Here is a 27,925-nt window from a genome sequence, read left to right as displayed (position 1 = left end):
GCTTCTAAACTTTTCAGCAAACGCCAGAGAAGCCCTTGTGCTCTTTCTAAGCATCACCCCTTTGGTCTCCTTTCTTTCCATGGCAGTGTTTAAGACTGCCCTCCTTTTATCTGCCTATACTCTTTACTATCACAGCCACACTGCACCTACAAAACCAGGGCACTGGAAATGACACAAGCTGTGTTCCAGCTAGCAAACAAAAGTCTTGTTCAAAAGCTGCAGTGTTTTCATTGTCATTAAATCTCTTCCAGCCCCCCACCCACAGCTATGTGTTGACTCTGGCTCCTGGTTCTCATTCTCGCCAGGGTTACAGCACTAAGTGAATGCATTCTGCATGCAAAGCCATGGACACCAGTGGTTACTATCGACGTGGAGGGATCCAGGAATCTGTCTTCTTTTTATAACATTGTCTTCAGATATATGGGCTTTAATTCACCGCAAGGGGGGCTCCAAAGGAACCCATCATTGGAGAGTGGATGCTAATCTATTCAGTGCTGGCTGGTACCTTAGTATTGCTTTGTCAGTCTGAATTAGTAGGTTTACTTACTGTAACTGAGTTAATTGAAAGGTGGTGTGAGGTTCTAGAATCAGAATCCTGACTACAAGTTCAGAACCAAGCAACAACAATCTGCAAAATCTGTCTCCTCTCTCTCACACATACACAGCTGGTGTGCATACATAATACAGATTCATTTTTATGGTTTTAAATCAAACACGTGTGCAGGATCAGAAGTCGAACATTGAGGGGGTACCGTTAATGGGCTCCCTTTCTTCCGAACTTCAGCAGTAAATACAAGACACACAGGCAGATTTGTAGAACTAAATCTAGTTTTATTCTTCTTAGCAATGGTCTCACAATGAACTCTAAACAATACGAACTACAAAATCATCTAGTTGTTTTTTTTATTTTATAACTGACCAACAGTCATAGCATCAGCGGGACTTCAACAGAGATGGAGAATACAACTTTGTAGAAAAAAAAAAAAAAAGTGCTTCCTGACACAAGGCTTTGAGAACTCCTCTTTACCTGAAACATAGGTCCAAGGGCTGAGCCTGGGACAAGGACGGGCAATCCGAGATCTTCAGCAGCTACAGCTAGCAGAGGAATTGTGACCTGAATAAAGTTTGTGCTTTTATTTTAGATCTTAACTTCTCATCGGCTGTTCTGACCTATCGTGCATGTGGGATTTGATTAAACAGGCAGCTGAACAGGGGCTTCTGCTTTTTGGCGTTTGAGCCGTTTCCACATTGCGCAGTATTTGAAATGCCCCTGCGCTGTCGAGGGGAATCCATACCGGAATGTTGCACTCTGCAGATATTCTTTTTCCCTGCAGTGTAGTTGCTACAGATGCTGGTCGGTTACAGCCAAACAGCCGTGGGTACTGCAGATCCCTTTATAATGGCCACAGAGTGGGGGCTAAAGCTGAAGTCCCTGTCTGAAGCTCATCACCCTGAAATACGTGTCCCATTTGCCAAACTGGAGAACATAACAAATACTAACATTTTAAAAAAGATTTCAGCATTGCATCTGCTGTTGTGACATCACCAGTGAATATATTTCAGAGTCTTGGATAGCTGATATACTCCAGTGTCACAGCTTGAGCAGCGTTTGCTCGTACATGGGTTAGTTCATCTCTCTCCGTTATGTTTACAGTATATACAGTACATAATATAAGGGAACATATGTGAGATACACTACTTCATGGTAACACTTCTACGTATAGATTAAGATTGGTTTTGTAACAAACACATTTCCAGAATCACAAGAGTGGTACTGAGTAAACTGCGAGGCTTCAAGCTTCACACCAGCAAGTCTTCAAGCAGGAGGGGGTACGGGGTTTAGACAACGTGCAGCAGAAATTTAGCATGAAGGGAAATGCTCTGCAAACTTCTGACAGCGTTGAGGCTTTGAGTGATTGCCCTGAGCATATAGAAAACAGAAAGGGAACACAAACTATTGAAATACACTGACAATATTTCAGCCGTACATAAAGAAAAGCTAGCAGGGAGGGAAAAAGGGGAACTGTTCTTTGTGACGAGCTCCTAGAAACAGTAGGGGGATTCTAATTCTCTAACAACTAAATTGTTGAACACCAAAGTGTTTGATACTACATATTCAGAAGAATTTGTGGTCTATTCATCCTGATCCTTTTCAAAGCTTTTAAAAGCTGAACCAGCAACACTTTGGCACAGCAAACTGTTTGTTTTTCAGGACTCAAGGTTTGAGCTTCTTACTACAATCTCTTAAATACCCTGCTGTTGCCATAGCAATATTTGGAGCTTAACTGCGTGTTAATTCTATGTCTATTCCACTGGGCAATTCCGAAAATGGGGTAAACTCAGGACAAGAGGAATTAGCCGCTACTGAAAAACGAAAATGCAGTTGAAAGTTGGACATAAATGCCCTTGCTGAGGTCTGAACATTAACAGTTTAATAGAGCCACCCTTAATACCAGTAACCTGCATTGACGCAGGCCGAGTGTGTATTATTGTATTTAGTTAAGAAGGCAGTGGGAAAGTCCAAACTGGATAATTAATGGGTTGAAGTGGAGTTGCCTTTATAACTTTTCTTTAATACATACACTGCTGTTTATTTGGCTGGTGGAAGCTTCACCCTCCCATGTGATCTTGAGCACTACAGAGAAGCTTTACAAAATAAATACCTGGACTCGAACAGTAGAAAAATACCCTGTTACTACTATCACACTACTAGCTACTCAAACAATACCATGAGGACACATTCCCTGAAGTCCCTCTCAGAGTCTCGGGATGTTAATCTGCCCAGAATAACAGGCTGCTGTAAACGCTGCAATTAATGGGATTAGATCATTTAGGGTTTGATTGGGTTACGTCAGATTTATCCTCCTCCAGTTAATTAATCTGTCTAGTGGATAAAATGTGGGCCGCTCTCATATTCCTTCTGGAATGGGATCCCAATCTTTGCAGTCAACAACAGCAGGCTAGCTTTCTGGACGGATCTATTCCGTTCAAGGGCAAACACAAGTATTACACACTCATAGATATCACTCTGGCACATTATCACATTAGACCCTTTAAATTCTGTGATGATGGTCATTGTTGTTTTTTTTACATATAAAAACACACGTGAAAAACACTGTGGATGACAAAGCAAATTTCAATTGAAACATACTTTAAAAGAAAATATTTGTTGAGCTACAATTACTGGTTCATACCATTGAAATACTTTCTTTATTCAGAAGGTTGGAGTATGCCTGGAATTCTGAGCATCTCAGTCTGGAGAGTGGATTTATCAGTGCTTCCCCCCGTTTTGCATTTCACAGAGTTAACTATTCCAGGCCTTTGTGTACTGCATATAACAAGGACTACTGAGTCAGCGACTTGAGTGTTTGAGGCAACAGAGAATGTGGAAAACAGGTTCCATGTTTTCCTCTTGTCGATGGGGATTTGTTGCAATAAAATGGAAGTATGGTCACATGATCCCTGGCATAGCTATGCTGTGTTGCAGTCTGAAAACTTTCTAATATGTTGCGTATGTAAGCAGGTGCTATGGCTTTATAGTGTACCTCTATACTATGCAGAATTACTATATAGCTAACACTCAACCACAGGGTCCTGATAATCAGTACACTACAGTGTGGAGCGTGTCACATTGCACTCTGGGAAATGTAGTTCAACCACACTACATCTATACCATAAGATATCACTATTTGCGATTTTTAAACACTCCTGAGTACAGAACTGTACAAACCACATAAAACATTGTAATGCGAAAAAGAGAATACATAAAGCAACAATAATAAAAGTCACAAATCTATTACATTCATTACCTGAAATGATATTTAAATTTTTTTTGTCCACATACTCCAGTGAACCTGCAGTGAATGCCCTTGCAGTAGACTGTGTTAATGTACAACCTGTATTGAACTTTCCTGGACTTACTGATTATATAAACTTACAGACCACCATGAGAGAATGGCTGCTTGTATTGAGGTAGGGGACCTGGCACATGCATCTACTCAAGCTACAGTACAGAACCACCAGCTCTAAGGCTTTAAAGACGAGCTCCACAGAAGACACTGCCACTCATACCCCTGGGAACAGGAGCTACTCGTTTTACACATTTAAAAAAGACTGAATTATACTGACTGGCCCAGAAAAAAAGGGAACTGAAACGTAACTGTACTCTTTTTCAGGCAGAAATCGTCCACCACAGTGCCACAGCCCGAGTGTCTTTTCTTGAGCACTGTCGTCGGTCATATGGACAAAGACAGGACAAGGTTGAATTTATACAGTAGGTGAGAATGAGCTGATCGTACAGCATCATCAAATAACAGCTTTGAAACAAGTTCCCATGATGCTGGAGTTACTTCACTTTGTTACTTTAATGCATGCAGGTACCATTATATTCAGTTTACTTGCATCTCTTTTTTCTGTACAACCCAAGTACTTTTCTGTGGGAATGACATGGTTGAAATCAATACCAGGGTGCTGGTAAACTGGTCTGTGACACTTGTCTGACGCCAATATCATTTACATGACTGATAAATAATTAGGTGCATTCCATTTCTATCCTTCAATTCAGCTGACCCACAGAACAAAGTATAGTCAAGAACAGGTCTTGGTACTGCTGAATATCAGCTTTCAAATTTTCTTTTAAGTGGACACATTCACTGCTTAGAATTTTTTAAATCATACTTCCCAAAACAGTCCTTAGGGGTACAGCTATATATTGTTAATTATAAATGATATAATTTTTATTCTTCAGAACCTGCGTTGCTGTTTTTTGTACAAGTATCCTCAGGGTACTAGTAGCAGCACAATGTATATCTAACTGTCTTTACACACAAAAAAAAATACTAGAGGGTTTTGTTTTTTTTGTCAGAACACACTACAGAAACACAATTACTAAATATGAAACACTATTTTAAAAGTCTTCACAAGAACAGTTTCATACAACACCTTGTCCTTTACAGTTTTTTGAGACTCCATCAAATCCACAAGTAGATCAAACAAAGGAGGGAAGAGAACCCCCCCCCCCCCCCCCCCCGACAAAAAGATATGAACTTTTTATAATACATAAAACAAATAAAAAAAACTTGAGGTAGAACATTGCCTTCAGTGTTAGGAAGTGCTTATGTTGGAAATATTTTGTAGCAGGTGTGTAACAGAATAATTTTTTTTTTTGAGGTAGTACTAAACAAGTACAGACCAAGTGATATGATACTCGTTGAAAACCAAGGAAGACACAACAGCTGTGGCTTCCCAGAAGACATTCATTTCCGGCTGAGGTAGGTTCATATTGAGCATCCTAAGGGTTGTTAGCCAAGTCTATAATAGCCTACATGTAGGGCAGACCGTTGACATAGCTGAGCAAAAAAAAACAACTTTATAGTAAAAAAATAATCCTGAGAACTCCCTGGAGCAGGCCTCTTCTGGCATCCCCTTGTTTGGAATCATTGGTAGGTTATTGGCAGGACTTTACAGTTCCTTTTCTAAAATTAAAAGGCCTACAAATGTAGGAACTGGGCTGTCAACATTAAACAATTCATTGAAATCTACAAGTCTGTCAAACAGGCTTTGCTGAAGATGGCAATCTCGGTCTGTTGTCCCTTACAGCGGTGTCCTGTAACCAGCCTCTGGAGAGACGGCGATAAAGAAACGTCCATCTATCCAATATGACAGCATCTTATCATTCATAAGAACAAAAGAAAATAAGAGAAATAAGATAAAAGGGCTGAATCTGACGAGAATTATAAAAACCTGACCTGACGGCATTTCAAGGGCAGCTTGAGTATCAATCCTTCAAAAAAATCTAAATAAAAAAAGAAGCATGCAGTTGACCTGAGACTGTTAATAAGAATCCTACAAGAGGCGTTCTAAAACTTGGCGTTCATCCTTGTTCCTCGGCTCGGTGGAGGTGGTTCTGGGAAGGGCCAGTGGCGCCCCCTACTGGAGCACTCTCACTCGGCGGCTGTCGTTCTTCCGTGATGCTGAATTCATCTAGCGGGAGGGTGGAGATTTGTGTCTCGTCGTGCAACGTGACAGGGATGTTGTCAGTCTGCCCAAACAAAAAACAGGTCACAGTTACAATACATTTTCTTGTTTATCTATGTTTAAAATCCCAAAGACCTACAGTAGGTCAATTTCTTTGGGAATACGCCACATACATTAGGTTTCTTTGTACTTCTACCCTAAATTATAAATACCAGTATTTGTTTTCCCATCCTGGGTCATCTCAAAAGCTTAAAACTATACTGTATCAGACCCACAGGTCACCAATACAGATTTATGAAACCAAAGAGCATTGCTTTGCAATGTTTTATTGTATTTGCTATAGGGGTTTCACTTCTCATTTTAAGCAATATATCATCTCAAAATCACTGGATTAAAAAGTCACATTTTTGACAATCCCATTTGTGCCTGACAAATCACTCTGAAGGCTTTAGTCATCTCTCCATTCCCCCTCCCTCAACCTCAGGGCACTCTGGGGCTTCTAAATCCCTGGCAAAGCTAGGGAATGGCACGGACAGCTGGGGCAGCACTGTCCAACCATCTTCTGCCAGTTCACACTCTTACTTTGCATTTGTCATCTGCACAGTAACACGTTCTTTTGTGTAAATAGAAACTCTGCAAAATGATATAAAGGGCTTTCGTATAACCAAGACTTGCACTAATGTTTAACCAGGTCGTGCATCAACGTTACATTCTGCAGAACAGTTTAATCACACTGCAGATCTTACAGCATCCTGGCCCTACACCCTATTGTTACTTTTATTGCCGGGAAAAAACAGACCACAACAAAATTCACGGTACCCCCCCCCCCCCCCCCCCCCCCTCATCCCCCCACTTGCTCACCTCGTTCCCTTTGTCAGGCTGTTCTCGGAGTGGGGTCCCTGGGAACAGCCTCTCCAGCTCGTTGGTATCGGCAGGCTGTTTCCCAGTGTTCCCAGTCTCATCGAGGTCCCTCCGCGACACTCTGTTCATCACCAGCCCTGCTGAGCTCCTGGTCTGATTGCGGGTGACCTGAGGCGTGGCCAAGTGATCCTGTGCGTTCTTACACATGAGCAACCTGCAAAACAAGGGCAAGAGGAACTGATCAGAGAACAGGCAGGATTCGTTAAAACCCATTAACTGAATGAGGTACAAAAACACAAGAACGATGACTGCATTCTTCTATTTTCAATGTTCTCCCGACAGTTTGTTGACTCTGTTATCCCTGTGTTGCATATTCAATACTGCCTAAGTTTGCGATGAAACCATAGGGTGCATGTATCCAATTAAACGTTAGACATGGGTATTGCTCTGCCCCCGGTTTAAAAGTCTTCCTACCTTCCACGATATCCGAACATGAGGAACAAGACACAGAAGATGATGCAGGTGACTCCGATGTGAATCCCAATGATGATGCCTGTGGTTGAAGTTTTGTTTTGTTCATCCTTTACACAGTTGCAGGGGGTATTCAGCACTGAGAGAAAAAAACAAACAAAAAAAAACATTACACTGAGTTTAAATCGTTTCCCACAAAACCACGACCCCCTCTCAACTGGAAACCACAATGGGAGCAATGTGGCAGCTTCATTTTGCATGAGGCAGATATGAAGCTAATCTCAAGAGGTGGATTAGGTACTGGAAAGGGAGGCAGAGTATTTACTATAGGCCAACACTTAATGAAACTACAAAAGATACACTACACAGCATATAAACTAAAATATACATTGCTCTGTATAACTTTGAGGTCGTGGTTTTCTGACTGACTTGTACACATGAAAGTGTCCCCCTCAGGGAGTGCGTTTGGAGGATCGATTGGACTCTGTCTCACCTGAGCGCTCGACGGTGTCTCGCAGGGATACGAAGCGCACGCTGGAGTTCCCTTCTCCATGCTGGTTGAAAGCAAGGAGCTTTACTTCATACACCACAGAGGGGTCTGAGGGTGAAAAACACTGAGCTCAGTATTACAAGTAACATCACTGGAACTGTACTGCACAAAGCATACACTGTACATACTGTGAAACACCAAATATCTGCGGCAACTTCATTTTGCAGAGGACTCGCTATGGACATATTTACTGTGACTCCTGTAAACTGTACATATTTCTGTAGATTTTGTACAAAAGCTATAAGTAGTACATATTTCTTGCCAACAAACATTTCATGTTTGACAGTGTGCCATGTGGTACGATGCTGTACAACAGTTATGAGATATCTGCAAGCTAGCATAAACAAAATGTACACCGTCCTCCAAGTTTTAAATTGATCATTCAAAATGTATGGGAACCAGGAGGGCTCCAGACCTTGAGGTATATACAATCAAATAAATCGGGCAATGTTTTTTGTTACAGATTTTTTTGTCATATTTATCTTTTAAATTATTTGGGTGCAGCGTTCTTTTGCTCAAACTGGGTGATGTTGAGGGGTGCGAGCGCCTCAGTGCTTACCGAGCTGGGTGATGTTGAGGGGTGCGAGCGCCTCAGTGCTTACCGAGCTGGGTGATGTTGAGGGGTGCGAGCGCCCCAGTGCTTACCGAGCTGGGTGATGTTGAGGGGTGCGAGCGCCCCAGTGCTTACCGAGTGATGTTGAGGGGTGCGAGCGCCCCAGTGCTTACCGAGCTGGGTGATGTTGAGGGGTGCGAGCGCCCCAGTGCTTACCGAGCTGGGTGATGTTGAGGGGTGCGAGCGCCCCAGTGCTTACCGAGCTGGGTGATGTTGAGGGGTGCGAGAGCCTCAGTGCTTACAGCTGGGTGATGTTGAGGGGTGCTCAGTGCTTACGAGCTGGGTGATGTTGAGGGGTGCGAGAGCCTCAGTGCTTAGTGCTGCTTACCGAGCTGGGTGATGTTGAGGGGTGCGAGCGCCCCAGTGCTTACCGAGCCGAGAGCCAGTGCTTACCGAGCTGGGTGATGTTGAGGGGTGCGAGAGCCCCAGTGCTTACCGAGCTGGGTGATGTTGAGGGGTGCGAGAGCCTCAGTGCTTACCGAGCTGGGTGATGTTGAGGGGTGCGAGAGCCCCAGTGCTTACCGAGCTGGGTGATGTTGAAGGACGTGATGTTGCTGGGCAGCTGCAGTGGGCCAGTGAAGTGCGAGACGTGGACCTTGCGGTAATACAGCTTAAAGCCCCTGTGCATGCCCAGCTTAATAGAGGGCTCCCATGTGGCCTGGATTGATGTGCTGTTTAAAACCTTAATAAAGAGTGATGGGGTGGCTGGAACTGAAACAAAAAAGAGATCAATTTCACTGCCTAGGTTTTCAAAGCCTTTATTTTATTACTGCTAACATGCTAGTTTGGGCTGTAGTACAATACTGAATTGACAAATACAGCCCAAGATCAAAATCAGTAATCAAAAACTAGCCACAACTGTGTGCGTAAGACAGAATGTAGTAGAATTGATATAATACAAGCAATTCTAATGTAATTGCCTTTAAAATCACATAATTCCTGTGCTTAACAGCTAAATAATTACAATATCTAGCAAAATTAAACAAAGCCATAATGAAATAGATTTAAAAGCACAGAGGGAAGTGCAACACCATAATGATTTTGGATAGTTCCGACATATCAATGTCATTCACCATTCTGATGTCTAAATGATCACATTCCCCAATAATGCCTTGACTTCTGTAAACACGGCATGAGCTGCTTGCTAATGAAATGTTGGCAATTCCTTAAGCTTCTCAATGTAATTCTATCATTCTCCATCTTCAATCAAGTGTAAAATCCATGTATATTACTTTTTTTTTTTTTTTTTTAAAGCAAATGATCTGCAGAATGACGTAATGTAATTAATTTTCCTGTAATCCGCTCCAGCGCATCAATCTGTGCTCTCCGGCAAAGGCTGCTGGGATCGTTTTAATGAACTCTAAAAATGTAGAGTGGGTGGAGGAGGGATTAACAAGGCGTAGCCTGACCTGACTGGAGTGGTGTCAGATACGTACACTCCCTCTGTCAAGACAATTTACACCTGCAGCTCACGGTTTATAGTGCGTGTGTGGCTGAACTCCCCAGAAAGTGGCGGGTCAGAGTCTTTTTTCCTTTAGTGGGACAGGATTTCTACCCACCTTCCCCCAGCGTCTTCTCTGTGGCCGTCTCTGAGGGCTTGCTGGCTCCGCGGGAGGTGTAGGCCTTCACGTAGAACGCGTAGCTGGTGGAAGGCTCCAGGTCAGACACCAACTGTTGGAAAGTACTTTTACTAACAGCTTCCTGGTACTCCATTTCAATGGGATCTGAAGAAATAAAAGGATACGCTGTATGCACACATACACACCCCTTCAATTAAAACTGGATGACAGCTACAGTAGACACTGCTCAACCTGAACCCAAACCAACCTGAATAAACTCCAGCTCTATCCTCTGCCCTGTGATAGCCCAGTTTATGTCTAAGGCTAATAATTAAAGTATTTCCTCTCTCTCTCAGACTCTGGAGGCATTAGTTAGCAGCCTGCTAGCACGAGCGCAGTGCCTTGTAGCAGTCAAAATAACACGCCTACGGTTTGACAGTCGTGGACTTCTGCTGGTTATAAAAAACAATGATAATAAAAACAAAAAGAGATAATTGAATTCCTTCAAATTGAAATTAAAAACCCTGTTTAATTTCAGGCTCTAATGTGCAAGTGATTAAAATCATACAAGGCATAAGCTTTTTATACTGGGTCTCTGTTACTGCTTCTTAACTGTAAACAAAAACCCTAACCCTAACCCTTCATTTTTTTTAACCAATGAAGAATTAAATCTAAACCAATGCTTGGGAAAAGGGCAATGGAAAGGCACGGCTCTGATATCAGTACTGGTGGTCTTGTGTTCAGCAGACACTGTGTTCATTACTGCCTGCAGTTAAGGAAAGGGTGGTCCCCCACAGGTGTTGACAGACAGAGAGAGTCCAGGGTCCACCCCACAGTCTTCAAACCTGTGACCCAAGGTGAACGCACCCCCTGCTGAGAGTAACATTAAACTGATCTCAAGCAGTGCACATGGTGTGGCGACATACTTTTTCAGCACAACTGGTGTAGCCCACACTTTGAACTAAGCCTTCCATGGAATGAAGGCGGTCTGCTGTTAGAGGGCTCAAGTGCGGTACAAGGACCCTTTGAAAAAGGTCAGCGATGACTCACTTTACTGACTGCATCAGGACACTTCTTCCCCAGCGTCCGCTCTGTACGGCTGGAGGTACTTACCTATGGTTTTGCGGATGTGCAGCACATAGCCGATTATCTCCTGTGTGTTCTGCAGGGGCTGGCTCCACAACACCTGGATGGCAGTGGAGGAGGCCGTCACAGCCTTCACGTCTCGAGGGGGACTGGGTAACCCGTCCACCCAGAGCACAGTGAGCCGGGCGCTGGCCTGGGTGGAGCCTGCGCTGTTCTCCGCAATGCACTGGTAAATAGCCTCATCCTCCAGGCTAATCCCATAGATAGTAAGGGTGCTGCCAAACAGATGGGAAATGCATGAGACACATATTACACCACGTAAAAAAAAAAAAAGATGTTTTACAATATTGGATTGTGAATGATATACAGTAAATGCTTCAGTCCCTTCTGGGAGCAGTTGAAAGGCATGATCACTGGTGAACACTGCGACTGTTTCCACTTGGCACTGACCTGCTTGCATCGAGTTACAGAACTTAATCACCCTTCTGTACAAACAGCAACTGAGGGTTCTCAGTAAGAGCGGCCACCATGCATTTCAAAAACACGACTTCGTCACATTACAGCCTCCCAGCTTTACAGACAGCCAGTTCTAGGGGATTAGATTATTAAGTCTGAATATATCATTAGCATCTTTGCTTCCACACTCCTTGGGCTATAAAATAAACCATTAAACAGTTTAACTAATCATTTAGGGGCAGGATATGTAAATTGGCCAGCAGCTCATTTGAATTCTGGCTTCTGATCATTAAATTCCATTATCATCATCATCTTTTTCTTTTTTATTATTATTTACAATTTTGCAAAAGTATTTATTTTTGCAGGGGGTATACATGAAGCAAAAAAAAAAAAAAAAAAAAAAAATCATAAATTATTGTATTTTTTGATTTGGCAAATTATGTACCGGTAAATAAAAAAATGTGTGAACAAAAAAATGCAATAAAGTTAAATATTCTTTTTCATTTTCACACCAGCCTCAGTTGTTGCAGTCACCTCTATTCAAACCCTGTGAAGAAGCAGGAAGAAAAGGAACAAAAGGTCTGAGGCATCTTCAGCAGGGCGACATGCATGGCGCGCCTCGGAGGGCACCATCCTCTTTACTGAACACTCTCTTTATTTGGGAACAAAAGTTCTTACTTTGGGGACCAGCAGAAAACGGAACAGTGAATTTAACAAACTTGCATTTGGCTGACAAATTATACAGTGTTATAGCACCACCTACAACAGATTTACCAAAACACCAGAGTATACTTCCCACTTAACCCATTAAGTACCATTAAGAACACAAGCTGTATTTAAGTAATCAGACCATTGAAATTTTACTCCGGCTATGAAGCTCAACACATAGAAAACGGAGCTTTATGATCACTGTGGGGAGGAAAACACCAAGAAATGGATCATTTTTAGGCTTCAGTTTCTTATTTTATATTGAGGCTTTATAAAAGCAATTTAGACTCAAATTTTATAGATAACAAAATTAGTTAAATATAGTTAGAGAAAATTAAAATATCAGGTAAATGCCAGTTAGAAAATGCTCCAAAACATGACAATGTAGCCAGTCCTCAAATGAGGACAGTGGCACGTACCGGTTAAGGAATCGCCAAATCTAGAAATGCCTCCAATCCACCCCTTCTCATTTTCTTATCATTTCTTCACCTTTTACATTTCCCTTGCCTGTGTGACCTTCTGTAACAAGCATCTATGCTTAGAAGTACTGTATATGAACCAGAACTCATTTAATAATTGAAGATGTTGGAACATGAGCATTCTAGATTTAGGGATGATACTGGTAAATACTGGCACAACATTTAAATTTAGCCTGAACTGAATTCAGAATTTTTTTAATTTATTTATTTATTTTTACATGGCATGCTTGTTATTTAAAATAAGCTGACTTAATGTCCATTTTCATTAGCACAAACAGAGATAGACTACAGTCTGCTCTTTCAAGTTTAAATACAAGATCCAGACTGGTCAATGCAAGTTAAATGTAAGTGTTGTAAAATATTGATCTGTCTGGAAGTGGATTAGAGCTCAAAGCAATTGGGACATGGGCCTGAGGCATCCAGACTTGCATGTCTGGTATTTATTGCAAACATGTTAAAAAGTCTAATCATCTATTCCCTTACAGAAATGTCCTACAGGATCCTATAGTAGTAGTATAGGGCATTATGGAACTAAAAAGGTTTAGAGAAATTCTAAAAGGATTCTTTTAAAAAAATATCCTCCTATAGAACTCAAAAGGGTATCCCTACAGTAGTACTATAGGACACTCTATAGGACTAAAAAGGTTTTAAAAAATCCTATAGGATATTCTATAGGACTTGACCAATTTACTATAGGACTTTCTATAGGTTATTTCTGCAAGGGTTTATTGTATAGGTTTGTTGTTACATGACCTACTCTTTTGTTGGTTTATATATAGTAAACCCTGGCACTAATGTAACAGACAGCTGAAATGTGTAAAAGCTTATAGTAGAGTTCTTTTATTTCTTGTAAAGGTTGGTGTTTGTGAAGTACATGTGTAACAAGCTGTTCTCTTATATCCAGCAGGATAATTTCTTGTTATGAAGTTGAACGCACAGATCCTGGTAGGCTCATGCTGTCAGCTTGTCAGGGTACACGCTGCTTGGAAACGTGGGAACTGGAGTTATGAGGCTCCATTTACACCTCTGGCAGATCAAGAGTCAATCTCATTGAATCTGCTGTGATTTCTATGACAAGTTCCAATTATATGTGAAGCCACACTATTGTCTAACCCACACCGGGACTGAAAACAGCAGAGAGATCTACGAAATGGAAGCCTATTTTTAGCTGGGAAATGCACAATACAGTAGGGATCAATTACACATCACAGTTACATCCATAAACAGTCTTGCTCCTACAATGTTGATACACAAAACTAATAAAGGCTCAATTAAAGTCTTCTTTTGCTCAGTTTGCATGTAGTAGTGCAAATAAAACCTGACAAATGAACGCACACACGTGCAGAAGAAACTCCTCAATTCTGTTTACCTATCTGAGATCTGTCAAGTCTGTACCCCACTGCCTTTTACTACAATCGCATTTTGTCTTTTTACGTATTACTATGTAGACAATGCCAGTAAGGACACAATAAAAGTCAAAGCGAGTATTACCAAAGACAGTACGACATGTGTTTAACATTCTGCAGTCCTTACAGAAAAGGCAAATTGGTTACAACAGGCACCCACCTTTGGAATGCAGTGACAGCTCACTCTGCTGCTGGAATTCTGTACAAGCCCTGTGCCACAAGCAAAAAATGTGAAAATGAACTTTGACACAGAGGTGCTTGGAGCAGCAGCCCTCCCTCCCGCTATGCAGATAAAAGCTTTATGTGTCGAATGAATTAAGTTTTGCTCTCTGAACTACTTGACCAGACGCCACAGCCCGTAGACCAACAGGCCCCTGGGGAGTACTTTGAGGCGGACCTGGTCTCTGTGTACCCTGTGATATTTCACAGGCACCACATATTTTACAAACTTGCCAGCAATATCGTAGCAGAAATCCAAATGAAACATTGGAAGCTGCTTGATTAATGGCTTGCAAGATTCCACGTCCACAGGCAACATCCCCTAGTTCAAGTCGTGTCTCTGTGGCTAACTTGCCCTTCTGGGTTTTTGGACCCCTTTTGTGTTATGCCTCTGCTTTCTCTCTGAGGGTGAAGCGAGGTGGTAAACAGCCACCCTCTCACACTCATTTGTCTCCGAGACAAATTCCAATTCTGTCATTCCACCACTTGGGTGACAAAAGAGGAAATTGTTATCCGTGCATCTCAACTGGAATAAAATTGGATTCCAACATTTATATATAGACACACACACACATACATATATCTCACAGGAATTTTTTGTTTGGTATCAGGGATGGAAATACACTACTATTGTATAGCAGTTTGATCGTAGTAAAACCTGGAATGGGTGAAACTGCTATGCAATAGGACTCTTATTTCCATCCCTGTATTGTCATATTGTGGTTAAAGATAAAACTTAAATGAGAAATAAAAACTCAGGCAGCACACAAGCACACACAAAACACACAAAAAGCTCTTTGCAGTCTTTAAACCATGCATGATTAGGCCATCTGCTCTTGGGGGTTTCTTTGTACAGACAGCAGATTGATACCGTCATTTACTCATCAGTTCAAAAGCACTTCAGAGATAGGAGAGGCGAGGGCTGCTTTGTTAGGTGGCAGCGATGTTTGTGAAGCTGCCAATCACTAGCTTTTCAGTAGAATGCACTAACAGCCCCTAATAAAAGGCAGCCAGAGTGATTTCATATTCACACCAAGCCGATTGGAAGAAGACAAGGGGGGCCTGGGTCTATGAAGAGGAACACATTCACAAGCTGTCTCCCCACGATCAAGATGACTGATTTCACCAGGGTTAGAGGTCAAGGACAATGACCAAGCCCCAGCATTGGGGGGGGGGGGGGGGGGGGGGGGGGGGGGGGGGGGGGGAAGGGGGGTGGGGGGGTGGGTTTCAATCCTCTTCAAGAATTCAACAGCACAATGAGCATACTGGCCTGAATGATATCACAGAAAGGGAAGCTTTCTCCTGCTCAGCAAAGGGTTATGTAATGACATTAACAACAGGTTTTTTACAAATAGTAAACCTTGCACAATGGCTGAGTGTTTCAAGTGTTGCCCATGATATCTCTGCTTTCAAGCCTTTCATTCTCATCAGGCCAAAGCTGCCAGTGTAGCAGAAATATAACATTCAATAAACAAGCAAGGTTGCAGCGAATAAAACCCCTATTGAGCAGCACAGAACATGGCAACAACAGGGAATGAAAGAAATACAGCAAGTTACTGAAAAGATCCCTTTGAATGAGACTTGAGCCCTATTCTCAATTCATTTTACCCCAGTCAGTAAAATGAACAAGACCCAATTAAAGGTTGAACTTCTGTTTGCTTTTTGTTCTGTTTTCTGGTTAACTTTCTTGCCTCTCTGGGATTATTTCATTTGTCAAATATTTCGAAGCTAACTATTTAACACCCTTATACAAGTTTAACCATAGTAAACCTGCACAGTCATTTTGCAGTTTTCCAATAGGTTACCAGGGTGTGCCTGGATTTTTAACATGCTTTACAATATCTCTTTGGTCTTAACAATGCTTTCACGTTGCAGAATTATATTTCGCTATGCGTTTACTGTGGTAACCACTGGAAACTGCAAAGATTAGCCCTGCCAGCAGAGGGAGCACACACTGTTCCAGGAAAGTAAGATCCAGTGTTCAAATAGACAAAGGCAAACTAATTGCGAAGTGTATGAGAGTGAAGCATATCTCCTAGTTTATACCAGCTTCATAAATACATCACTGGCAGGTGTGAACCTGACCTTTTAGGCACACAACTGGGGTCTCACTCCTATATCACAGCAACAAGAAACCAACCTGCATTATCACATTGCTGAACAAAATGCTGCAGGGAAATCAACAGGTCACAGGCACTGAGGCTTCTGTTACACAGGTTATTACAGAAACAGCCTTGGATAATGAACTGTGTCCTGAGGATGACCTCTCAACTGCATCTACACAAGGCTAACTGAACTGATGACAAAACACACAGTATTAAAAACAAAATCTAACTCTGTTACGAGAATTATTTCATCTTTCATTTACCTGGCGAGCAGTGTGGCTTTTAAACACGTCTACCAAACGTAATCTATTGAGAAATAGCGATCAAGTACTGGATCTCAGCTGCTTGCTAAGTGCCATAAAAACGAGAAATCCAATAGGCTCGGCTTTGGACACAGCACCACAGTCAGATCAGCAGAACTGAATGTAGATACTCCTGCTCTTTCCCAAACTGAATGCCCTCAGCAGAATGATCTAGTTACAAGCTTCGATTTCATCACTCCCTAATAATATTGTAACCTACCTGTATTGGGTGATTGTAATGTTAGGAGAGGGCCTGTGTTTGTTGGGTAGGGAGCTCTGTGTGTGTGTGTGTGTGTATCAGGTGTGTGATGCAGAGAGGGAGGCCTCTGTGTCCTGTTTGACTCACCTGTTGTTGTTCCTCAGTTTGACGTTGTCGTTGGTCTCCAGGATCTGCCCGTTCTTCAGCCAGGTGAGCTGGGGGGTGGGCTCTCCCTGTGCCACACACGTGAAGATTGCTGTGGTGCCCAGCGGCCGCGAGATGGACTGCGGGGACTGTACAAACTCTGCAGGGGCTGAGGACAACAAAGACATGCTTCAATGACGTATTATTGCATTTACACAGAGCAACTTCACTCAGCAGTCGTGACTTTAAAATTACAAATACTGTATCTTATGAATCCCTGTGCAAAGAAACTGCCCGCAGACAAACCCACTGTCACATACAATCCAGTATTATGAAGAACAAATCGGGTCTTTCAAAGATATTGTTGGCACACTGCTGTGCACAAAACTGCATGAATAATATATCCATCTACTGTTTATTGCAATAATGATTTGTGTATTTAATATATTTTCATCTTTCAGCATGAATCTTTCAATTAAGCCCTACTCTTTAGATTGCATGACGAACGTCAACTACAACAATAAATGCAGAAAACGGATCATGTGACACATCCCAGAGCCGGACTGCTGCGTGACTCACTGGGTGATGCAGAAACGTGTCAGTCTGGCTTTAGAGTGCAATATGTTGTGGAATCCCAGCTGATTATTTCACATTAAACAAAAAAAAAGTGACCCTTAAACTTATCGATACGCTCAATATTTTTAGCTGTACATGAGCCTGCCACCTGGGATTAATAATGATGTCATGAACAGGGCAATCAACTAACTGCTGACTGGAAGCACTGGGAGGAAATGTGTCACCTAAAATCTGACCAGTACTGTAGGCAGTAATACCGATCGCTTTGTCGATGGTTTCGTGTCAGGAAAATCAAGCTAACCGTGTGCTGCCTAATTCCATTACAGGGTGCTTTTCTTGGGTAATCTGTATTTTCCTGCTACTCAAGTGCATGTTTAAATAGAAACAAAGCAAGAACTAGCAGTTCAGGTAATGTTATTTCACAGGAACTGAGGATTTTAGCATTTAGAAATACCTGCAGAATGGTGTTGGGTGTATCTTAAGACAGTGGCAGAGAGAGCATGCCACATTGTCCATTCCCTGTCGCAGGTAAAAGAAACAGCAAGCCTCTGCCTGGAACTTAGTTGTTTTTAAAGCGCTGTAACAGTTTGGAGTTAGTGAGCCATGGGACAGGGTTTGGATTCACCCTGACACTCAATACAGCAGCAGGACCTGCTGCAGGCAATTAAAAAAAATACTACACTTGAATCTGGCTTTGATGTTACAACCCCCTCCAAGAGTCTCCTTTCTGTCATCTAAACCCTAAACAAACAACAGCATGCTTCATCATATGATACATGTCAATCAGACGAACATTTCCCTGTATGAGTTTACTGCAGCGAATCTGCAGTCCTTCTGAAGCTTGTAATGCTTTTCTCATACTACACAATGACTGTGTTTTACCTTGATCATAAGATTTCCAGCAGTCTTTATACATTTTACTGACAAGTTAACTCCTCAGTACTATTGAATTGCTTAGTATATAAATAGACATTCTTAGGAAACCAGGCAATGATCATGGCTTGCAATAGCTCCAATGCAATCCACGTGCCCACACTATAACACATGTCCAAGTAATGAGGTGCTGGGTGGCTTGGACCTAATCACAGGAAAAGGTTGCCCTTGTTAATGGGGTGAGGCAGGAGGTGCTGGCTGGGGTCAGGTTTCTCTTTGGTGTCCATGTATTGACAGTGCACTGGACTGGACTGGACAGCTTATCAGAACTATTACAGCAATTTACAGCATAATTTCAGTTTCTACAGAGTCATAAAATCAGTTTTAGTGATCAACATACTAATTCTGTTACGCAGCTAGTATTTTTAGCATTTAGCAGTCTGTGTGCAGTCACAGTCCCCCATACCCCCCAATGAAACTTATTAAACATCCTTCTTAACAAGGTCTTCCCTTCAGCGAGGGACCCGACCTGTAGGCAAGCAAGCCTTCTGGCACGGATGTAATCAACCCATTGCATTGCACAGTGCAGATGTGACCCTGGCATGGAGCCAGCAGCACTCCTTAACAAGGCAGCAGTGGGCACCACCAAAAACAACCTGGCCCCTCCCATCTCCCCCTCTCCGTCCTAGCCCCCTCTCTCTTCCTACACCTTGTCCCTCCCTCTGTGGGTAACACTACCTACCTCCCTCACGCTCCGAGGAAAGATCAGCCTCTCTGGGGAGTTTGGATGAATTGAGTAGACACCCTGAGAACTGCTCCAATGTCGTAAGAGTAAGGGGAAGACTAAAGACAAGAATAAAGAGTGCAGCAACGCCTCTCCTAGTTTGTGATTACGGGATCAACGCCACTTTCGTTTTGTCGATAACAATGCAATTCTAAGCGCCAGGTTCTCTCCTCTCTCCTCTCCGTGCTTCCTCCCTCCCTCCCCTCTGCTCTGTGATGCTGGTTACTGGTTGTTGCCACACACAGCACAGATGGGACCTGCCTGTGCTGCAACGGCAAACCGCCAGATCCCACCCCAGCCACAGACTGTTGTGTGCAGTGCTGGATTGAATTACCTGGGTTGGGAGCACAAGTCTCCCAGCTTAACCCTGTGTAAGGGATGAAGTGATCTCCACTAAAATGAAAAAAGGGGCTCATCTCTGCTTTACTGTGGGGTCTCCTTGGGAAAACATACTGTATAAACATCACTGCTTTCAATAGTCCCTGCAAATTACAAGCAGGAAAATCCGAAATCCTAAAGGTGCAAGTCTCTTATAAATCACCTGGATGCTTACAATTTGAAATTATCTATTTTTTTTTATTTTTTTATTTTTTTAAAGAAATACAAGCCTTGGTCAGGTTTTTAAAACACACATACGTTTTCACAGTAATAATTTTAAAAGGTGAAAATGAGCGATGGCAGGGCTATGAACTCCACCTATGTAATATGCCACACCATACCCTAAATAGATGCTTCAGTATCGCTGTATTTAACAGTCCTGTATAAGCCTTGTTGCATGCCCCTTCCGTTCACTCTTCCTGGAAAATCAAATACTGTATTGTTTAGACGTCTAGGAATGTAATTTATGTTAGAGACAAGTACTGCATTACAAAAGAATCATTGCCCAGAATGATTTAATAGGGTCTTCTAATGTACACGCAGTGATAAATACATTCTGTACATTGTGAGGATTCACTTACACGGCTGACAAACAAGTGCACAAATGAGAAAGCATGTATACGTATTTGGTGAATGATCGTTCATGTTCACAAGGCTTCCTATGGTGTATGCATGTTTCTACGGCTGTTTTATTGGTTCTGGAGGAGAAGGCGGACCTGTCTTGAAAGACGCACAGCTCTCCAGGATCTCTGCTTTTATTACTGAGCTCAGTCATTGTAATGGGATGACTGGCAGGGCAGTGAATTCAGATATATGCCACTTCACAGCACTAATAAAATGAGACACTGCTGTGTTCTGGCTTCAGCCCATACCATATGAGTGAGACTGACCTACAGCACAGGAAATAACTAGGAAGCTACAGATTTAACTTATATTTATAATCAGCACTGTGATAATAGGGGGAACAATAACAAAATGGTGCTTAAGCAAAGGGGCAAGAAGTTGGATTTTAAAAGCCTTGGTTATCACTCCTTTAATTGGAAATCACAAAAGCAATTACCTTAATAATTATCGGCAAAAAAAAACCCCACTGCATAAGTCTTCATTACCTGTAGGCTTCTACAGAAATATGTCTATTCAGCATTACAATAGGAAATTACTTTAAATTGTATTTGACAATTGCCTGGTAACAGGCTACTGTTAAACCTTTCTTGGCGTGCCGTTACAGATTAATTGGGTTCTTTATTAAACTGCCAACTAAACTAGGCGCTTTCTTGGCAGTACGCTTTTGTGATAAAAAGGCTGCTGCTAGCATATTACCCCTTCAAACCATGACACTGTATCATTGTCAGGGAAATGAAAAAAAGCACTTTCTTTCCAATGCCAGAATGATGTCTTTGTTAATAGTCAGATATATGCTTTTACAATGCAGTATAAATACTGAATGCAGTATTTGGTTTGATTCTGTCCTACTCCTTCACTGTTCAGATTCAGTTGTAGAGGCTGCTCTGAAGCCTGTTCCTTGTGATCCGCGGGGGGGGGGGTGTCAGGTGAAGGTTTGATCGTACTGCTGCTCGGTACCTATCCAAGGTAAATGGAGTGTGTAGCAGGAACGGGCTGGGGACCATCTGCTCATTACAGCCCATCAATTCTGTTATGACATTTTACTCCTAATAAACAATACATGACTGCCGAACTTAATGGGGTAGCAGTTTATAAAGGTGCTGCTTTGTTTTACTGGCTAAACTAAATGTATGGAATATGCTGTATGTCAACCTGTAACAGCTGCATTGAAACATTCTTGTAAAAAGCAAGCAGGAATTCATTCATATTGTGTGTATATAAATATATATATATAAATAACTTATTCCGTTTATGAGAACTTCGGTCTCGCTCATCTGGAACTAAAAAAAGACACATGACCACAATATGATCACCAAATAAGGTCAATGTTAAGGTCACAGGCAAACTTCACCCGAGGAATTACATAAACCTGCAAAAACGAACTCTGTTTGTGAGTAAAGAACGATGGCTGGATTCTCAAAGCTGTTACTCTGCCTGTTCACTGAGATGCGTAACGAATACCCCGGTGCATCTTCTTACCACCACGCTCTCTCACCTTGCACAACAAGGCGACCCTGAGCAGTCCTTCGAACACGGGTCCCGGGTTTGTTTGCCGCACACACGTACACCCCAGAGTGCTGCACTGTGAGGTCAGAGATCATCAGGTTCCCTGTGCCCAGCACCTGGATGCCTTCCACTCCAATCGGGCGGCCATCTAGAAGATAAACAAGAGTGATCAGAGGGGCTGAACTGAGACATGCACTGGGGGACAGGGAGGACCATGTTAAAATGGGTCCACATTAACCCTAACCTGTGCACAAGGTCCTTCCAGGTAGGAATGTGTTCACACTGCACAAGAGAACAGTGGATTAATGAATTGCCAGGAGAAATAACAGGTGTCTGATCTTTCTATAGTTTCAAAATCAAATCGATCAGAAAGAGATGATTCACTTCCATCTCACACTGTGTCATGTATCCTTACACATATCCTACAGCAGCCCTAGCAGAATTGCATGACAGACAAACGACACAGATCCAGTTGCCACAATGTAACGGTCTGCAAACACAACTTCTGACAGTCATTTGGTGTTATGACAGCATTCACAGCTGCTCTTTCTAAGAGGGTGAGAATATTTCTGTTGCCATGGTTTCTACAGAATAAGATCCCCTCTCTTCTAATGTGGCTTCTCCGGGTCTCCTGCATACCAGCTTGTCAAGGTCTCTAATGTAAGCCCCTGGTTTTCTTCCTGAGGGCTGATCCAAGGCTGCTATGCATCTTGCTATCATATTCTTTTCAAATGTATGAGATGACAGTTTGGCATGTTAAAGATCCTGGAATATTTGACTGATCTGAAAGCACCATCATTTAGCAGACATCTGTCATCCACATTACTCAAACTGATAGCTGTTAAAAGACTCACAGCGCAAAGAATGGCCTGCCTTTAAAATATATCGCACATGGCCGGCTGCCACAGCAAAGCAATCATATCGAGGATGGAAGTGGCAGCATATTGTCAGCCCCATATCAACTGAACAACAAGCCAAGCGAGTTTCAAGAAGCACAAGTGCAGGTTTGCAAAAAACGAGAAAGAAACGAAGTCGCAGGCAAATGAACTTAACGTCAGCAGCTAGTAGTTTTAACATTTAGCAGTCTGTGTGCAGTCACAGCCCCCCATTCCCCCCTTTGTCAACCCTAGCTGCTTATGACAAGCTTTGAAAAGAATGCATCTCCTTCTGCTCTCACACACCAGAAACATCCCCTGTTAGATTGCTGGGATTGTATTGATTGCATTGGAACCCTGCATCTTACTGTATCTCAATAGAGTGCTGCATTTCAGCAGGCTTTCCCTGAAGAGCCGGTTTTAAATCCATGAATGAAACGTGAAGGCGTCCCATCATCTTAACAATAGGGAGGCTGGAACTCTGGGATAGCTTACCCAGCCGGCTCCAGGACACGATGGGTCGCGGGTATCCCGTAGCAACGCATTCCAATATGGCGGTCTGGTGAACTGTCAGTGTGAGGTTCTCGGGGCCAACCAGAATCATGGGTTCTTTGTAAACAGCTGACTGAGAGCCTGAAATAAAAATATGGGAAGTACTGTAATGCAAAATGAGAGAGTCTAAATGGCATTTGACTGAAATATCAGTACATCTGGATGTCACAGTCAAACTAACACAAAAATAAGATTATAAAAAGTTTAGCCCAAAATATTACACTATGCTACTATTAATGTTTCTGCTAAGAAAGCAGACAACAGGCAAGAGAACTGACCTCAACACAAAGCTGTAAATATCATATAACACCCGGTGAACACCTCACCTATTTAAATAACACAGAATTTTACAGTGAAAAATCTGAAATAGTGTTATTTCATTAAGACTGAATGTTGTAGTTATGCACCAGATGTATCCATGTAAATGCATGTGCGTTTACCTTTTTGTTCATGTTTCTGTCCGCTATGTGTTTTTGAACAGGCTGACCCTCCCTACTGTACAGTAGTAGTGCTAAATAAAAGCATTCTCAGAACGGTTGTTTCTCCGTTTCTCTTTTCACACCGCTGTAACCCCGAGTGCTCTGGATACACTGACCTGATACAGTGAGCCTGGCCTCCAGGCTGCGCTTGACGCTGGCGATGTTGGCGGCAACGCAGCGGAAGATCCCGCTGTCCTCGGCACGGACTCCTGTGATCTGCAGCACGCCGGTGGGTAAGAGTGTGTACCTGACACCAGAGAAACGGAGAGTCATTTCCACTGGGAATGAAAACACAGTGACGTCACACTAGAGTGGCCTTTTTTAAGTGGGCGTTGGGGTCCTGGCTGAAATGAATGAATGTACTTCCGGACATCTTTTGTTTATCTGTTAAGTTAAACGCTACCCCTAAGATTTCATTTGAACCCTGTAACGCCCATTTTCTGTATCACATATGTATAATTATTTTTTAAAGCTATCATTTTTCATATGTAGTACATTATGTTCAAGGAAAAAAAAAAAAAAAGTATTTTGCACAAGAAATCTAGTTCCATAAAAATAAGCTTTTCTCCTTTCAAAAATGATTGGGCATTACAGGGTTAATTTTGAAAGCCTCTAGATTCTGCTACTTCACAGAGAAACGGACAATCGGAGCGATACTTCCTAAAAGTGCCATTCCTCTCATTCCAGATCTAGTTCTAAAGGATTGGAAACACATGCGTTACTGCGTTACCTCTCGTTGTCTGTGTCAACCGGCACCCCATTCTTCTCCCAGCTGACGAGCGGCTCAGGCAGGCCGTGAATGTGGCACTGGAAGCGGCTGACTCCCCCCTCCTCAACCTGCACCGACTGGGGGTGGACGTGGAAATCAGTCATCGCTGGAAGAGAGGGAACAGGGCCGGTTAACAAGCACCAGAATGTACGAGAACAACAACTCTAGTTTTTAATAATCAAATCGTTTTCTTTCTTTGCCTGAAATTTACACTAATAAAAAAGATGTATATATGTATCTATCTATCTCAATTATGAGTGACCCGAATATGAAGGGTAACCTTGATCCTGGGAAATACTTTATTAAAAGGACTGCGGTCTCTTCAAATAGATTGCATCCGAGACTGACTAATAATATTCATTAAATACAGCTCGCTGTAAGAAAGAGAACAAATGTTTCTGTAGGAGCCAAATGGGAGCTCAGCACTGCACCCAGCTCTGTGACATCTTCTTCCTGATGCACACGACTAAAAATAACTTGATGCCAATTACTCTGGTCTTATCTGTTAATTACTCAGGCGATTAAACATTTTGTACGGACGGTGTGGAGGAGGGGTTACAATGAACTTCACGCTGCATTCCAGCCTGAATCACGGGGGTGGGGGAAGGAAGGATCTATTGCAAACGGATAAGAACAGATGAAAACCATTCTGAAGTGGAATCCTGCCGGATTCTTGACATGACTTCAAATTATTGCATTCCTGCTCAAAGCAATAAAAAAAAAAAAAAAGCCCAGATGTTATTATCTGAAGAATTCTTCAGCTGCAGCTCTCTCTTTCTCAAACACACACAAGACACTTTCATTTTGTTGTATTTATTGGTTTGCTGATTTTCATCAGCCTGTTACTATTAACTGTCACCTGGCCCCAATTACTTCAAATAGCTAGGGCTGTTTAGTGAATGAGCACAGAAACAGAGCTAACTTAGCAATTTCAAATCTAAAATGCCCCTAATTGGAGAGCGTACAGAAAATAATTGTCTCTGAAATCACTAGAAAGAATGCAGTAGATGCCCTGAAGCACCAACCTATCACAGTCCAGCCACTCCCATTGTGCCAGAACAATCGCTCTAGACCTCATGACTATGTTGGTAAAATAGTGTGGAATTGTGTTAAATAGTTCTGGTCAAGCATTTCCCTTAACCTTCAACCACTTTAACCAACTAACCTACAATCATTAGTCATCAGCCTGCAAACATGACTACTGTACAGATTCATCATACTGTAGAACCTCACAGTTACCAACTGACCGCTCAAGCGAACACCCCACTTTGAAAGTATGCAATCACTCAACCACATGTGCAATGGAACCAGATAGGCACTCCTATAAGTGGTGTGCTGGTCATGAAGAAAGCAAAATTACTGCAGCAACAAATGTACCCAGACAAAGGTTAGGCAGATTTCAAAGCAAGTGCAGGCAATTTCAGAGTAGTGAAATCTTGTGCACATTATAAAACCGCTGGCCATTGATGCATCATCAGGAAAGCGTTCTGTATTAAAATGAACCTGTGTAATTCCTGGGACACCTTCAAAAAGTTTTTATACTGGGGATGTGGGTTATCATTCTGTACTATTTGTGGTAAACAATCCTGTTGAATTGGTGAGGTCATTAAAAGCAGTCAAATCTCGGAACCAAAGATCAAGCCTTGCTGTCACCAACAATTAGTACAAAACATCAGGAATCCAGCTGCTATAAAACAAGCCATCAGATTGCTGAAGTGAAGTGGCCAGCTCAGAGGCAGAAGTAACATTCCCCAGTGCTTTCAGTAATTTCCCAAAGAACAATTAGAAGACTAAAAAAAAAAAAAAAAGGAGCAACTCCAGGGAGTCTTAATGCTGGACCTTCAGCACATTACTCTTCCCTCTGATTTAAAAGGAGGGGGCGCTCCGGCAACGCGCTCAATCCCCTTCATCTCCCACGCGTCAGAGGCAATCAGCGTCCATCTGTTCATGAAGCAGCTCTCTGCCGGTGAGGCTCCATCACTCAGCCTCCCCGAAAGTCAGGCCAGCCCAGATGGGCGAGGGCTATTAACATTCATACATTAAACATGGAGAGCGTTAACCTGCTCGCGTTTTCCACATCGCTTCATCCCCAACACCACAGACTGGTTAGAACATCCCATTAACGCATGCAAATGTCTTTGGAAAATTTCAGGAGACTTGCAGTAATGATGGGGACTCAAAGTAAATAAACTGTTTACATGACTGCATTAATGTAGCAGCTGTGAAGCTTATTTATTTACCAGTATGAAACCAGTAAAAATGGGTTCCAATTTTAAGTGTGGATATGAAGCCACAAGTCATCACCAACACAGAAGGCTTATACCATACCAGCAGTTTAGTTACATTTCACCGCCATTACAGTCATTTGCTACTGTATCATACATCTCTGCTGGATATTAAAATAGGGGAAGTGGTGCACATCTCTCAGAAAGACATTAAAAGCTCCAGTCTTGCCACACAGTTTTGATTTTCATTGTATATCATCTGTCATTTACTGTAGGCCCCGCCGGGAGAAACGGTCCTTCTAATATGAAGCATGAATAATGTAAGTTAGAGCTATAAATAATGCAAATATGATGCTATTTCAGAATGAAGTGTCACCCTTCAATGGTCTTTGAATAGCTGCACTGAAATACAATTTGCAGTAACAGGACGGAAACAGATTTACTTTTCATGCAGATCCAGCTATTTTCCATGATTAAACCGAAACAGCACATTCACAAAATGATCTCATTATAAGGCTTCCTGCGCTTTGCCAGTGAGTGAAACATGACTGGTATACGAAGCCCTGTGTATGATAGGGTTATACATTGAAAACAAACATTCAGTCGCACACAATCCTCTCCAGACGCTGGATATCTAGGTAGTGAACATCGCGGCTTTGGACTTGGACTTGGTCTACAATCCAGTTTTTACTTTCACTTTGGCAAACACAAGGAAAGCAGCTAATCACAGGCTCTCAAGCACCAAGAGAAACAGTTCAGTGTGATTGACGAAAGAAGAAAAAAAAACAAACAACAAAATGCATGACTGACAACATGCCAGGAATACATTCACTCTAAACAGCATCTGAAATGACGTGAAAAGCGTTTGTCCATGGGGCCCTGCAACGAATAATAACACAATAACTGGCCTTCGCAATTAAAGCAAGATGTATTGGCAATGTTTTCTGTGGCTTGTAAACGGCACAATCTTCTATAAATCATGAGGCTTCCCAGGTAATTAATGAACAAATATAAAAGGCATTGCATGGAGCAGAGCTTTGATGAAAAAAGCATGTCGTTCTTTTAGCCATCTTCCTGTTGTAAAAAGCAGCACATGGGGAACAAAAGCTGAGCTTCTTTAAGACAGCTCTGCACTGTCCGAGGCTGAGCC

The 27,925-nt window shown here is 42.3% G+C and overlaps 1 protein-coding gene across 1 annotated transcript in view; it reads right to left on the bottom strand.

The window, feature by feature from the left end:
- Positions 1-849: 849 nt before the first annotated feature.
- LOC121299360 (immunoglobulin superfamily DCC subclass member 3-like) overlaps positions 850-27,925 on the bottom strand; it is a 61,405-nt gene continuing 34,329 nt past the window's right edge. Inside the window, exons 3-14 of the mRNA XM_041227076.1 lie at positions 24,512-24,656; positions 23,898-24,028; positions 23,246-23,383; positions 21,865-22,023; positions 17,138-17,303; positions 11,144-11,391; positions 10,031-10,195; positions 8,994-9,182; positions 7,802-7,906; positions 7,312-7,447; positions 6,838-7,051; positions 850-6,040 (exon numbers count right to left, since the gene is read on the bottom strand). Coding sequence (XP_041083010.1) covers positions 5,873-6,040; positions 6,838-7,051; positions 7,312-7,447; positions 7,802-7,906; positions 8,994-9,182; positions 10,031-10,195; positions 11,144-11,391; positions 17,138-17,303; positions 21,865-22,023; positions 23,246-23,383; positions 23,898-24,028; positions 24,512-24,656 — 1,964 coding nt within the window. The 3' untranslated portion in view covers positions 850-5,872. The remainder of the gene's footprint in view (positions 6,041-6,837; positions 7,052-7,311; positions 7,448-7,801; positions 7,907-8,993; positions 9,183-10,030; positions 10,196-11,143; positions 11,392-17,137; positions 17,304-21,864; positions 22,024-23,245; positions 23,384-23,897; positions 24,029-24,511; positions 24,657-27,925) is intronic.

The sequence above is a fragment of the Polyodon spathula genome, chromosome 24 (assembly GCF_017654505.1).
Source record: "Polyodon spathula isolate WHYD16114869_AA chromosome 24, ASM1765450v1, whole genome shotgun sequence".
In the NCBI taxonomy this organism is placed as follows: domain Eukaryota; kingdom Metazoa; phylum Chordata; class Actinopteri; order Acipenseriformes; family Polyodontidae; genus Polyodon; species Polyodon spathula.
The sequence above is the reverse complement of the archived record's forward strand: the minus strand, read 5'-3'. Positions and strand labels throughout refer to the sequence as shown.